This window comes from Narcine bancroftii, chromosome 1, assembly GCF_036971445.1.
Source record: "Narcine bancroftii isolate sNarBan1 chromosome 1, sNarBan1.hap1, whole genome shotgun sequence".
NCBI classification, from domain to species: Eukaryota; Metazoa; Chordata; class Chondrichthyes; order Torpediniformes; family Narcinidae; genus Narcine; species Narcine bancroftii.
In genome coordinates this window covers 323,534,003-323,549,521 of record NC_091469.1, presented here as the reverse complement: position 1 = coordinate 323,549,521, position 15,519 = coordinate 323,534,003, and the positions used below count along the sequence as shown (strand labels likewise).

General features: G+C 34.6%; 1 protein-coding gene across 2 annotated transcripts in view; it reads left to right on the top strand.

Annotated features, from left to right (window-relative positions):
- LOC138747852 (gamma-glutamylcyclotransferase-like) overlaps positions 1-15,519 on the top strand; it is a 49,990-nt gene that overhangs the window by 27,024 nt on the left and 7,447 nt on the right. For both annotated transcript variants that reach the window (XM_069907434.1, XM_069907443.1), the window contains exon 3: positions 1,976-2,111. In XM_069907434.1, coding sequence (XP_069763535.1) covers positions 1,976-2,111 — 136 coding nt within the window. The remainder of the gene's footprint in view (positions 1-1,975; positions 2,112-15,519) is intronic.

The window sequence follows — 15,519 nt, the reverse complement described above, 5'->3', positions numbered from 1 at the left end:
TAATATTTTAATACTATTATTACCACAAAGCAAGCTGTTTGGGTCAGACCAAGTATGCCTGAGCATGCACTTAGTGCTAAGCAAATGTTGTCCAAGGCCTGGCCATACTTTGTCAGGATAGATGCTGACAGGTTATAGATGCTGACTCACGTATACAGATGCTGTGCATTAGACTGATATTGTTTAAATCCTTCTTGATCCATAGTGAGTGTACTAAAAAATAGTGTTTATTGTCTTGGACTTCTTCCCTGCTGATCCTGGTGGAGTCAGTGATGAACATGGTGAAAGGTTTTACCAGGATATTGTGACCATTGAAAAGCAGTATCTGGGCAATTGGAATCCATCACTGCTGACCAACTATAGTTGGACACTAATACGAGAGGCATTAGATGCTGAGTACAAACTAAAATCAGTGGCAAAGCATTTTTTGGTCTGTTGATCCAACACACTGTGTCAGCAACATTATGCGATTAAACATGCTAAATTCAATAAAAGTTCATTTAATGTTTCTCCCATTTCCTACATGATAAAGCAAATCTGAAATTATCTTTGTGTTCAACCTGAAGTTGTTTATCATAATCCCCAATTTCTTTTTAGGAAGCAAATATTTTGAAAACATTGTTGTCTAGTGTTACCAGTGAAAGCCTCTATCTTGTAGAGGAGAATTGTCATGTCTTTGAAAACTCTTATCAAATGTGCACTTTGGAAAGTAATTTTGAAATGGATGCATCATAGCCTGATATGGTTATTTGAAAGCCCAGGAAGACAGAAGGCTGCAGACTGATCTCCCATCCATTGTAGTCATCTATGTGATGAACTACTTGAAGGCAGCCAACACTGTCAAGGACTCCCACTACCCTGGTCACATCTTCCCGCTGCTACCTATAGGCAGAAGTTACAGAATTCTGAAGACCAGCACCTCGAGGTTCAAGAACAGTTTCTTTTCAACTGCTCTTAACTGACACCACAGAAGGACTGCCTATACTAGTGCAACATCACTTTGCTTCGCAATAGGATGAGTATAAAGATTTATTATCTATCTTTAGCCTCATAGCCTTGCATCCCCTCATTCTTCCATTAAAATTAACTTGGTTCAGTAAGAGTGGAGAAGGACTTGTTTGCAGCACTGTGCGACAAGACTGGAGAAGCTGCATCGTTAACAAAAATGGCACACACTTAATTGGGGTGAATGATCTTGTAAGCAATGGACCTTATCATTGCGATGCAATTCTGCCACTGTCTATTCAGAAACTTTGGTGGATAATTAAACGGTAACAGAAGGAGATAGTTGCAAGGAGATCCCATGCTTGGTATTGGATCCAAGCTCGTCATTGTTGTGGAATGAAGAATTTTTAATCACGTTTATTGATAAATGTTGAGTGGCGGACCAATCTTGGCTTCTTCCTAAGATCTGCATGATCTTGGAAGAAAATCTTTAATTGATTTGATTTGCTCACACACAGGAACTGGCTGTAAGCACTGGATACAGCAAAGACTGGGACAAGGTGAAGATTGTGCACTTGAACTAGTTATTGTTTTATTCACGGTGCTCCAATGCAGATGAAAGATTCTACCTGGCTAATTACTGCACAAATAGTCTATCTCCAATTGTCAGAGTGTTGTAATGTGTGGCTGACAGAGTTATACCACTCAGTCAACAATACCCTTCTTGGGTTTTGCCATAGGCACAAAAGGTGAGTAGAATCCAGGCAGTAGACGTTGTGTCCTGATCAAGAAATGGCTGTCAAAGGCTTACGGACTATCTTCTAAAAATAAATCAAACAATTTTTTAACGAATTGGAATTAATTTAAAAAATACAAAAGCAAATAAAATGAAGGAGATAATTAACCTCTAGGATTCATGAATATCCACACATGTTTGTAATCCAACAGCTATTTAACAAAGTAATTGGAATTTGGTTCATAATTGCATTGTTTTTTTTCTGATCACAAATCTGTTTTTTGTCTGCAACAGTCAAGAAGGTGCTCAGGAAGGGTTGTACAGTCCAATAGAGGTTAAAGTCGAGGAGAAAGTTATGGGAGAAGTTATTTGTCTGACCTATCAAATGAATAATTTTCAATTCTCCCTTCCATCACCACTTTACAAAAAGGTAAGTAAGGGTTATGAACAAGATCTGTTCCTACATCTATTTTTAAGTCGAATTTGTAGATAAGTTGGAACAGCTACATACAGTTCTTATTTAGCGTCAATTAGTCAAATGTTTGTTTTAGTACTATTTTTAAAAAACAGTTTAGATAGAAAAAAAAATCATGATTAAAAGTTAACACTTATTCTTGTTTCGTCAATGTCTTGCATACTGAAGGGGCATTCGTGAGGTAACATTAAGTGCATGCGCAAATTGGGGGCTCAATTTGATCGTAAGTACAATTTGTCCATAAGTTGGACTTTTGTAACCCAGGGACTCCCTGTAAATCAAAGAAAATTGACCTCTTACGATATAAATTGAGATCGCGGCCCACGATTTAGACCTTGCACGATGTGTTCATTTATCCTTGACAAATTCACTTTTTTTTCTTCTTCACATCACGTAGCACTTGAGTTGAGCTATGGGGTATGGTTTTGTGATCCAAACCTGCTTCTGAATTGGAGCAGGGGATGTTTCCAGTTGAAATCACTTATTTTTGGACAATAAAGTAGTTTTGATTTGGTGTTTTGGATTCTTGCTAGGAAAGGGAAACTTAAATCTTTTTAAAAAATTTTTTTTATTTTTCACACTATGAACCATATAAATCAAAATACACACAAACATTTCCCTCTTGAATATACACAGTGGCATTTTCTCCCCTTTTTTTTCCCCCTTCCTTCCCTCCCTCCTTCCCACCCCCCTCCAAACCCATTAAACGTTCCACATATACAATACAATAAAACCATTAAACAATCTCATCAAACAATGAAAATCAACAAGAAAATGGTGTCATCTATTTTACACACTGGATCACGTAATTTTGTCTTCTCATTTTATCATTTTAGGGGGTGGAGGTCCGCAGTAAGCCCTCTCCATTGTGTTCCATGTACGGTTCCCAAATTTGTTCAAATAATGTGACTTTATTTTTTTTAATTGTATGTTATTTTTTCCAATGGAATACATTTATTCATTTCTATGTAGCATTGCTGTACTCTCAGGCTCTCTTCTGATTTCCAAGTTGACATTATACATTTTTTTGCTACTGCTAAGGCTATCATAATAAATCTTTTTTGTGCTTCATCCAGTTTGAGGCCTAATTCTTTACTTCTTATATTACTTAGAAGAAAGATCTCTGGATTTTTTGGTTTGTTGCTTTTTGTGATTCTATTTAATACCTGATTTAGATCTTCCCAAAATTTTTTCATTTTCTCACATGCCCAAATTGCATGTACTGTTGTTCCCGTTTCCTTCTTACAGCGAAAACATCTATCTGATTTTTGATTTTACTATTTTTGGTACACAGTCGGCCAATCTGTTTGCTAATAGTTTTGCTATTATCTTATAATCTGAGTTATGTAGAGATATTGGTCTATATGATGCTGGTGTTAATGGATCTTTCCCTGTCTTTGGTATTACTGTAATTATTGCTGTTTTATACGAATCTGGCAAGTTTTGTATTTCTTCTATCTAGTTCATTACTTCCAAGAGAGGAGGAATTAATAACTAAATGTGTTATAGAATTCTATTGGGTGTCTGTCCTCTCCAGGCGTTTTATTGTTCGGTAGCTTTTTTAATATATCCTGTATTTCCTCTATTTCAAATGGTTTTATCAATTTGTTTTGCTCCTCTTCTTGCAATTTCATTAGTTCAATTTTAGCTTAAAAATTCATCTATTTTGTGTTCTTTCCCTTCGTTCTCAGTTCGGTATAATTGTTCATAGAATTCCTTAAAGTTTTCATTGATCTCTGTTGGGTTATATGTAACTTGTTTGACCTTTTTCCTTGATGCCAATACCGTTCTTTTAGCTTGTTCTGTTTTAAGTTGCCAGGCTAGTATTTTGTGTTTTTTCTCCTAGCTCATAATACTTCTGCTTTATTTTCATTATGTTCTTCTGGACCTGGTACGTTTGTAATGTTTCGTATTTTATTTTTTTGTCAGCCAATTCTCTTTTTGTTGTATCTTCCCTTGTTGTTAGTTCTTTTTCTGTACTTACTATTTCCCTTTCCAGCTGTTCTATTTCCCGATTGTAGTCCTTTTTCATTTTAGTTACATAACTTATTATCTGCCCTCTGATGAAGGCTTTCATTGCATCCCATAATATAAATTTGTCTTTCACTGATTCCGTATTTATTTCAAAGTACATTTTAATTTGGCGTTCAGTAAATTCTCTAAATTCCTGTCTTTTAAGTAGCATGGAGTTTAATCTCCATCTATATGTTCTTGATGGGATGTCCTCCAGTTCTATTGCTAATAACAGGGGTGAATGATCAGATAGTAATCTAGCTTTATATTCTGTTTTTATAACTCTCCCTTGGATATGGGCTGACAACAGGAACAGGTCAATCCTTGAGTATGTTTTATGTCTATTCAAATAATATGAGTATTCCTTCTCCTTGAGTGTTGCCTCCTCCATATATCCAAAAGTTGCATTTTCTGCATTGATTTAACCATAAATTTGGCTACTTTGTTCTTTTTTGCGAGTCTTTTGTCCAGTTTTATCCACCTTTGGGTCCAAATTAAGGTTAAAATCCCCCTCCTATCAATATATTCCCCTGTGTATCTACAATCTTGAAAAAAATATCTTGCATAAACTTTTGATCCTCTTCATTAGGTGCATATATATTGACCAAATTCCAGAATTCTGAATATATCTGACACTTTATCATTACATACCTCCCTGCTGGATTTATTATTTCCTCCTCTATTTTGATTGGTACATTTTTATTGATTAATATAGCTACACCTCTCGCTTTTGAATTATATGATGCTGCCATTACGTGCCCTACCCAGTCTCTCCTTAATTTATTATGTTCCACTTCAGTTAGATGTGTTTCCTGCATGAATGCTATATCTTATTTTTTCTTTTTTCAGTAAATTTAATAGCCTCTTCCTTTTGATTTGGTTATGTATTCCATTAATATTTATAGTCATATAGTTCAACATGGCCATCCTATACTCTGTTTACACCTCATTTCCGCTTCCTCACCACCACCCTTTTCCCCATTTTCATCTCTGTTTTCTTTTTTTGAACTCAATATATGACAACACTTCTAAAACATAAAATACTTCAACAACTCCCACATTTAAAATTCCCTTAACCCCAAGTGTTCCCCCCCCACCCCCCCTGAGTTTCCCCTTGTCCCTTGCCGGGCAACCACAACTCCCCTCCCCATTCGGATTGCGAACCCGCTCGCAAGTGTCAACTGATTTCACAGTGACTGTTATTCTCTCCCACCCAACCCCCTCCAGAAAAGACTTTTATCTTCACATTAAAACAAAGCTCACCTCTTTTTTCCCCCTCTCCCTTACTTCCCTTTTCTTTCCCTTCTTTAGTTCTTACTTGTACATTATTTTTACATCTTTATATGTAGTTTGTCGTCATTCTTGTTACATCTCTTCATCTCTCTTTCTGTCCTGCAGGCGTGCTGCAAATTCTCGTGCTTTCTCCGGATCCAAGAACAGTCTGGTTTGCTTCCTCGGGATAACTATTTTAAGCACAGCTGGATATCTTAACATAAATTTTTAGCCTTTTTTCCATTGGATTGATTTTGCTGTGTTAAACTCCTGCCTCCTTAATAGTGCAAAACTTACGTCTGGGTAAAAAAATATTTTTTGACCCTTGTATTCCAATGGTTATATATCTTCTTTAATTTTATTCCTTGCCCTCTCCTATATATTTTCTGTTGTCGTGTATCTCATAAATTTTACTAAAACGGATCTTGGTTTTTGTTGTGACTGTGGTTTCAGGGCTAGTATTCTGTGTGCTCTTTCTATTTCCATTCTTTCCTGTATTTCTGGTACTCCCAGGACTTTTGGGATCCATTCTTTTATAAATTCTTTCTTTTTTTTGCCTTTTCTTCATCTTTCTATAGGCCCACTATCTTTATGTTGTTTCATCTACTATAGTTTTCCATTATATCCATCTTCTGAGCTAACAACTCTTGTGACTCTTTAACTTTTTTGTCACTTTCTTCCAATTTTCTTCTTAGGTCATTCACTTCCATTTCTACAGGCATTTCTTGTTCTCCACATTTTCTAATCTTTTCCCTATTTCTGTCATGACCAGCTCTATTCTACTCACTTTTTCTTCTGTACTTTTCATTTCACTAAATTCTAATGTCAACCATTCTTTTAATGCTTTCATTTGTTCTTGAATTTTTTTTTTAATCTATGTACTGTCCATCTATTTTACCTTCTATTCTCCTGAGCAGAGCTTGGTCTTCTTCTGTGTCTGCTCTTGGGTTTGTGTCTTCTATTTCTCTTCCTTGTATCTGTGTCTCTTCTGACTTTCTTGTTGAGCTGCTTGCCTCAGTTTGTTGGGTGTTTTTTTGCATAGCTTGTTGTTGGTCCTCTTTCTTCTGGGCTAGTTATCTGTTGGGCTTCCTGTTGCTGTTTTTCTTTCTTATCATTCCCTTTCCTGTTGCTTTCCTCTTCCAGCTGAGAGCCCTGCTGTCAGGCATCTCTCAGCTGGTCGTGCTGTGTAAGTTCACTCCATAGCTGGGGCCCCCTCCCGTCAGTGTTTTCCTTTTCCTTGGTTGTGATCATTGCGCACTTCTGTTTGGCTCAGTGAGCCATCTTTGCAGTCCCGCGGTCGGGAGGTCGCGACCCTGCAGGGTCTCCACTAACCTCGGGGAGTGGGCTCCTCTGTCCATGACGGGTCCCTGTCTCTTCATGCAGGTAAGGCCTTCTCCTTTCTCTTCCGGCGTCTTTCCTTTTTTTCTCCGTTGTTTTTGGTTTCTCCTTCTTAGGTGCCATTTTCTTTCTTTTCTCCACACCTTTATCTTTTATTTGTTGTGTTTTGTGTTTCTTGAGCTTTGCGTTTTCTTCACTTTATTTCTTCTTTTCTGGAGAGGGCTGGTATTCTCCTACCGGCCACTACTCCATCATGTGACTCCTCCCAGGAAACTTAATCTTTGACTCTTCTGGATTGCGGTGAATAATACTTTGAAAAGAAGTATTTACTTATAAACTTGCCTTTATTCGTACTGTGAGTGTATTTTTTTAAATTTGGAAATTTAAACATATTAATCTATAATATTCAGAAATAGCAAAAAGGAACGGTTTTTTTCCATCTTTTCTTCAGTCTTGATGCTTGGGAACCTCTCGAAATTTGGCCAGTCAGCCTCATATTTGACGATATTTAAAGTTATCAAGAACACAATAACAACAATTTCTCACCTCGTGTATTCAATGAATTATATTACCATAGCCACTGTTAGATTTAAGGATTGTTTGCATACTTTCCTCTTTTATAATGTATTTAGGAGTGACACATCCAAAATTAATTTAAAATAATGAATAGTCATCATGATGTTAGAGTCACAGAATAACAAAGCACAGAACTATCCAATAACCAAGTATATATTGTTGATTATAAAACCAATTCAGTCAGGAAAAAAATAAAACTCTTGGTTTGCTCCAAACCCCATTTATTTGATCTCTTTAAATGAATCACTGGTATCTCGCTGATGTGTTCAGAATTACGTATTACCTCTTGTGTCTAAACTGGCCAGGTGCTGTTCACTGCGATTCTGGCTGGTTTTCATCTCTTTGATCTAAACTTTCTCCTCTTTATTTTCAACCATTAGACTCTGAAATTATTGCTGTCAAGGTCCTTAATATTTCTTTTTTTTCAAAACTTTATTTATTAATTTTAACATATGAAGAAAGTAAGTAATTCACATACAGAAAAAATACAAAATAAAGTAATACAAGTACAAAGTAACAGCTAATACAATACCAATCTCGGCATCTCCCCCTAACAACTAAAAACTAAGACTAAAAAAAAACTATTTTTAACCCCTAAACCCCCCCTTCCCACCCCATGATAAAGAGTGAAGAATTAATACTATTAGTATAATTTAAAAAAATAAAAAATATATATCTTAAAAAAAAGATCGATATATATATAAAAAACAAAAAAATATTAATTATTAATCCAAAAAAAATTTATTATATAAGAATATATATATAAAAAAACCCAAAAAGAACTTAAACGAAAAAAAAACAACTAATAATAAAAAAACTTTAAAAAAAGAAAGAAAAAAAATAAAAAATATATATAGAAAAAATATATAATAAAAAAGTTTTTTTAAAAGAAAAAAAATGATTAATTCATTTTTTAAATTGTATATAATCAATAAATGGGGTCCGCTTTAACTCATAAAAAGACATCTTGTATAGAAAAAGATATTCTTTCCATAACCAAACAAAACTTCATCTCTGAATACCACCTATCTAAAGACAATACATTTCTATTCTTCCAAGTAATCGCTATACATTTCTTGGCCACTGCCAGCGCTAAGTAAATAAAAGAGATCTGGTAATTATCTAATTCTAAATCAATTAACGGTTGCATATTCCCTAATAAAAATATATCGGGGTCTAATACAATATGCAGATTATATAGATTATTAAATACAGATTGAATACCTTTCCAATTGTTGTAACCGATCACACAACCAAACAGCATGTAAAAAAGTACCAGAAACCTGATCACAACGAAAACAAAGATCTGACTTACTAAAACCAAATTTTTAAAATTTTTCGGGCGTTAAATATAATTGATGTATAAAGCTAAAATTAATCATCGCCAATCTAGCATTAATCAATTTTCGAACACTATTACGGCAGATTTCAGACCAATCTTCTTCAATTATTGTTAAACTTAAATCTTTTTCCCATTTCATTTTATCTTTATCCCAATCTATTTTACTTTCACTTTCCAACAAAATATGATACAAACCTGATATATAACCCTTTTTTGGAAATGAGAACACATTTCTCAAAATCAGTTTCAGACAGTAAATTCATTTGATGACCGCATACCTGTTTTACAAAAGATCTTAACTGATAATACACAAATATAGAATAACCACTTATATCAAATCTCTTTTGCAATTCTACAAAAGAACAAAAATGACCTTCTAAAAAGCAGTAAGATAAATTATGTATTCCTTTCTCCTCCCATTGTTTCAAAATAGTATTAGATACCGTGAAAGGAACAAGTGATTATTATATAATGGTAATCTTCCCGACCACTTATTTTTCAATCCCATTTTATGTAATTTACTTGTCCATAAATTCATTAAATGTTTCAATATTGGTACATCATAAGTTCGTAACAAATTTTTATTCCATTGAAATAAAAATTCATTCGAAAATTTTTCCGAAATAACTGCCAATTATATCTGTGCCCAACTAGGCGTATCTTGTGTGGCCGTTAATGCGCTAAGAAATCTAAATTGAGCTGCTTCATAATAAAATTGAAAGTTAGGTAGCCATAACCCTCCAAATTGAAAATCCCACATCAATTTTTTCAACGCCACCCTATGAAATTTTCCTTTCCTCAAAAAATACCTAATTACTTTATATAAATCCTTAAAAAATCTTTTTTGTAAACAACAAGGAATTGATTGAAATAAATATTGTATACGAGGAAAAATATTCATTTTTATAGTATTAATTCTTCCTAATAAACCCAAAGGTAAATCTTTCCATTTAACTAAATCTGCCTAAATCTTCTTCATTAAAGGAAGATAATTAAGTGAATATAAATTTTGGTAGTCAGTATTAACATTAATTCCCAAATATTTAATTTGTTTCATCCACTTCAAATTCGTAATATTTCTAAACATTGAATAATCATCTTTACTAATTGATAAAATTTAACTTTTAGTCCAATTAACCTTATAACCAGATAATTGACCATAAATCTCTAAGGAATCTTGAAGTGCTGGCAGAGAAACATCAGGATCCACCAAATACAGCAAAATGTCATCCGCAAATAAATTTATTTTATAATCTTCATTCAAGACTCTCATACCTTTGATACTATCATTCTGACGTATTAATTATGCTAGAGGTTCAATAACTAAAGCAAACAAGGCGGGTGATAATGGACATCCTTGTCTAGTAGATCTTGTTAAATTAAAGGATTCTGAAAGCAAGCCATTAGTAACAACTCTAGCTTTTGGACCATTATACAGAGCCTTAATCATACCAATAAATGAGAGACCAAACAAAAACTTTTCAAGTACTTTAAATAAAAACTTCCATTCTACTCTATCGAATGCCTTTTCTGCATCCAATGAAACCACCATTGGATAATTCTTCTGAGATTTAGATCTATTTATCAAAGTAATTAATCGTAGAATATTATCCGAAGCATACCTATTTTTTATAAAACCTGTTTTATCACGATGTATTATCTTTGGTAAATACTGAGCCAACCTATTAGCCATAACTTTAGCCACTATTTTATAGTCTACATTTAACAAAGATATAGGACGGTAAGAAGCTACCTGTAAGGGATCTTTATCTTTTTTTGGTATAACTGTAATTATAGCATTAGAACAGGACTCAGGTAATTAAAAAGTATCATAAAGTTGTTGTATTATATTCTTAAATAAGGAAGATATATCAACATAAACAGTCTTGTAAAACTCAATAGAAAAACCATCTCCACCAGGCGCTTTTCCATTTGGCATATCTTTTATAGCCATTTCAATTTCACTATCCGTAAAAGGTTTATCTAACTCTTGTCTGTCTTCTTGAGATAACTGTGGTAAATTAATATTTTTCAAAAAAGAGTCTATTGCATCTTCTTTTATCTCTTTACATTCAGTCAAATAAAGTTTTTTGTAAAAATTACAAAATTCATCGTTAATTTTTTGACTAAAAGTAATACCCGATTTATTTCTAATAGCTGGTATAATCCTAGATAACTGTTCTTTTTTTAATTGCCAAGCTAATACTTTATGAGCTTTCTCACCCCATTCATAAAATTTATTTTTTGAACGATTCAACAGACATTCAAATCGATATGACTGTAACTTATTATACTTCAACTTTAAATTAGTTAATTGGATTTTTGGAATTCAGTAGCTTTCTTTTGAAATTCTTTTTAACAGATTGTTATTTTCTTCTCCAAATCCTCAGTTTCTCTAACTCTCTCTTTCTTCAGTTTGGATGCATAACTGATAATTTGACCTCGTAAAAAAGCTTTCATTGCGTCCCACAAAACAAACTGATCAGAAACAGGGTGAACATTATTAGCAATGAAATCCTCAATTTGTTTTCTCAAATAAACAATAAATTCTGGCTTTTGTAGTAACATAGTATTAAATCTTCATCTTAAAGTATGTTGTGTAACTTGAGAACTTTGATATTCCAGTAATAACAATGAATGATCCGAGACTAACCTTGCCTTATAATCCACAGATATAACCTTATCCTGTAAATGTGCCGAAATTAAAAAATAATCAAGTCTTGAAAAAAAATTATGTCGAAGAATAAAAAGAAAAGTCTTTCTGTGTAGGATTAAATCTACGCCAAATATCAACTAAATTCAAATCTTTCATCATATTAGCCATATGTATCGCCATCTTAGATTTCTTAGTTACCTTTGGATACTTATCCAATAACGGTTCTAATACCATATTTAAATCCCCCCCCAATCATCACATTGGAATTAGCTTGTCCCAATAATAAAGATATTTCTGTAATAAAAGCAGTGTCTTCAACATTTGGAGCATAAACATCAATCAAAGTCCAGGCTTCATTAGAGATCATACAATTCAACTTAAGTAGTCTTCCTCCATTTTTCTCCTCGTCTTGCAATTGAAACGGTAAATTCTTATGTACCAAAACCGCAACTCCTTTTGCCTTTGAATTAAATGAAGAATAGAAGACTTGTCCAACCCAGTCCCGCTTAAGTTTCAAATGTTCTTTATCTGTCAAATGAGTTTCCTGTAAAAAGGCCACATCTACTTTAAATTTTTTTAAATAAGCAAGTACTTTCTTTGGCTTTATAGGATTATTCAAACCCTGAACATTAAGAGAAGCAAATTTAAATTTCGACATGTCTTACAACAGTTAGAAAAAACCCAACTCTTACCCCCTTACCCTCTCTTAATACGATCAAAAAAAAAGAAAGGAGGAAAAAGAAAAAAAAAATTTTTATTATTTAAACAAAGAAAAACCCCTTCACTCTTTAATCTAGTAATACAAAAAAAAAAGAAAAAAAACGGGTAGGAGGTTAAAAATACCCCCTCCCGTCTAAACCGCGCAATGCGGTAACTCCCAAAAAAAAATGGGTGTGAGATAACTCACACGTAGCAGATGACTTTCAGAAAATAGTGCCTATCCAGTTCTCTCCCCCAACTCTCACTTCATCTTAAACTAACATCATCATTATTTAATATCCCTTTTTTTTGAAAAAAAGCATTAGAAAAAAAAAGGACAACTCTTCTTTTAATCAGCTCCAACTGCCGAGCCACCATTACGACCATTCCTTCTTGGAGCACGGCTCTTTTCTTCCATCTTTTGTCTCCTTGGAGATCGCGGCGGACTATATCTCTGTTGAAACTGAGTGATTGGCAGCTCTTGAGCAAATGCTATAGCTTCCTTTGGAGAATCAAAGAACTTTGGTTGGTAACCATCTTGAAAAACCTTCAAAACAGCTGGATATCTAAAGGTTGCCTTGTATCCTTTCTTCCACAACAACTCTTTAGCAGGGTTGAATTCCCGTCGTTGGAACATAACCTCTTGACTCAAATCCGCATAGAAGAAAACTTGATTATTTTGAATCATCAAGGGTGATTTTCTCTGTTGTCCATTTCTAATAGCCACTCGTAAAATTATTTCTCTGTCATAATAATTCAAGCAACGAACCAAAACAGGTCTTGGACTTTGACCTGAAATAGGTATTCTACGCAAAGCTCTGTGAACACGTTCCAGTATTATACCTTCCGGGAAATGTTCTTGACCCAGCACCTGCGGAATCCATTCAGTAATAAATTTTCTTGGGTCTGGTCCCTCCATACCTTCTGGCAAACCAATAATCTTTATATTGTTCCGTCTGGATTGGTTTTCCAAATAATCAATCTTTTTACTAAATTTTTATTTTGAGTTTGTAAGTCTTCAACCATTTTGGTCACATCAAGGACTTGATCCCGTATTTCGTCTATATCTTCTTCACACGAATTAAATTTATCTCTCACTTCAAGCTTAAAAGCTCCAAACTCAGCCATCTGTTGAGAATGTATTTTCACCAGGGTATTAAACCTAGTACCAAGTTCAGTCATAATCTTGGATAATCCCTGCATTGTATAAGATCATTTAGATTCAAGATTCACAAGAATCTTTTCAATTGGAAGAGATTCTGGCTCAACAGATTCCTGCTTCTTCTACATAACCAAAGGATCTTCTGTTCCTTCCTTCATTCTGGTTGCCTTCCTTGTAGTATGACTGCGTGTGGAAACCCCAGCCACAGCCTCTCCAGCAGTGACTGGAGGACGCTGGCCGGGGTTTTCCCCAGTCCATAATGTATTAAGTTCTCCCAGTACATCAAGTTGTATAGGTTCTTCTATATCATTATTCGGTAATGACCAGATCTGTAGACATTACTTAAGCTATGGCCTTACCATAACTGTTCATTAATTCTGCACTCAATCTAATGAAGGCAAGTATCCTTTCTGCCTTCTTAACCACCTTGTCTATCTTTGCTGCCTTTAGGGTTTCTAGGTCTCGTACACCAAGGTAGATTTGTTCCTCGTACTCTCTAAAGTCAGAGCCTAGTTAGTCAGCTCAGACATCATTATTAACTTTCATAAGTCATCGCTCTGCCAGTTATACCCACTCATCAGTATAATTCTGTTACTAGTGATTTCTCTCCTCAACACTTTTTTTGTGTTATCTCAACTTTACTAATCACACTTCTTATTTATTCATATCAAGATCATCAGTGCATATAAAGTAAAGCTTCCAGCACCAATCCTGATGATACACCTCTGGTCACAGACTTCCAATCATAAAATTAATTCTCCATCATCATCCTATGTCACCTTATACCAAATCGATTTTGGAAATAATTTGCTCTGGATTGCATATTCTCTAACCCGGGGTGGCCAACCTTTTAACTTTTAATCTTTAATTTAGACATATAACATGGTATCAGCCCATTTCAGGCCATGTGCACGTACCAGGAGTGTAGGTTAATTGGGCGCCATGGACACATAGGTCGAAATGGCCTGTTACTGTTCTCTATGTCTAAATTTAAAATTAAAAGGTTGGCCACCCTTGCTCTAGCCAGTCTCAAAAGTTCCTCATGTAGGAGACATCCACCACACTGCTATCATCAACATTGTAAACTCTGAAAGTTTCACTCAAATTGGTCAGACTGGATCTCCCCCAATAAAACTATGCTAACTGTCTTTGATTCAGCTCTTTATTTCCAAGTGTAGACTAATCCTATTATGAATTTTTACTAATACTTTTCCTTCCTCTGATATTGGACTTGCTGCTTTTCTTGAATAAAATCACCCTATTTGCTACCCTCCAATCACCAGTGATGATTTTTAAATGTCTGACATAGCAGCCTGACATACAGCTCATCAGATTAATGGCATTAATTCACATTTAAATCTGCTTGGAAATCTCATACTTTTTTATAAGATAACTTGCTCTAGAATTTCACAATCCTTATCCAAATTCTCCATTTCATCAGTAAATGCAGATGAGAAGTATTTATTTAGAACCTCACCTTTTTGTCTTGTGACACAACACAAAGAATGGGCACCTTCATGCCCTCAATACATAAAGTTCTTTGGCATTTTTAAAAATCTAGTCTCCCATTGATATTTTATCCCCTTTCTTTGTCTTCATAACTTCTTTATATACCAGACCTTCGGACATTCTGACTAGGGTTTCCAAAATTTTCAATTCTCTATACCTGCTAAATGCTTCCTTTTTTTTCTTTAATCCAATTTTTATATCCCTTGACGTCTAAATGAGATATAGTCTTCCCTTTGTTTTTTAAATTACTGTCAGAAGCAAAACCAAAATATATGTAACCCTCAGGATAAGCTGCTAGTTGTTTTTTTTTAAATTAGCGTAGGTTAGATTGGATTTTTAAAAAATCTAATACTTCAGATGTTTTAATTTATTTTACCCATTGATGGCTTTTTAGAGCAGCTTGTTGGTGAGCTCACAAGGGGATTGGGTATACTGGATTGGGTGTTGTGTGATGCACCCAAGGTGATTAGAGAGCTTAGAGTAAAGGAACGATTAGGGGGAAGATTTGACGAAGAGAAACTAGTCAGATGTGTCTGTATTTCAGTGGAGTAAAGGGAATTGCAGTGTCATGAGAGAGGAACTGACCAAGGTAGATTGGAAGGGGGCTCTAGTAGGGAAGATGGCAAAACGGCAATGGATGGGGTTTCTGCAAGTGATGGGGAACATGCAAGATAAATGCATACCAAAAATGAGGAAATATTCAATTGGAAAAATGTCACATCTGTGGCTGACTAAGGAAGTCAAAGCCAATGTGAAACCAAGAAAGCAAAAAATAGTGGGAAGATTGAGGATTAGG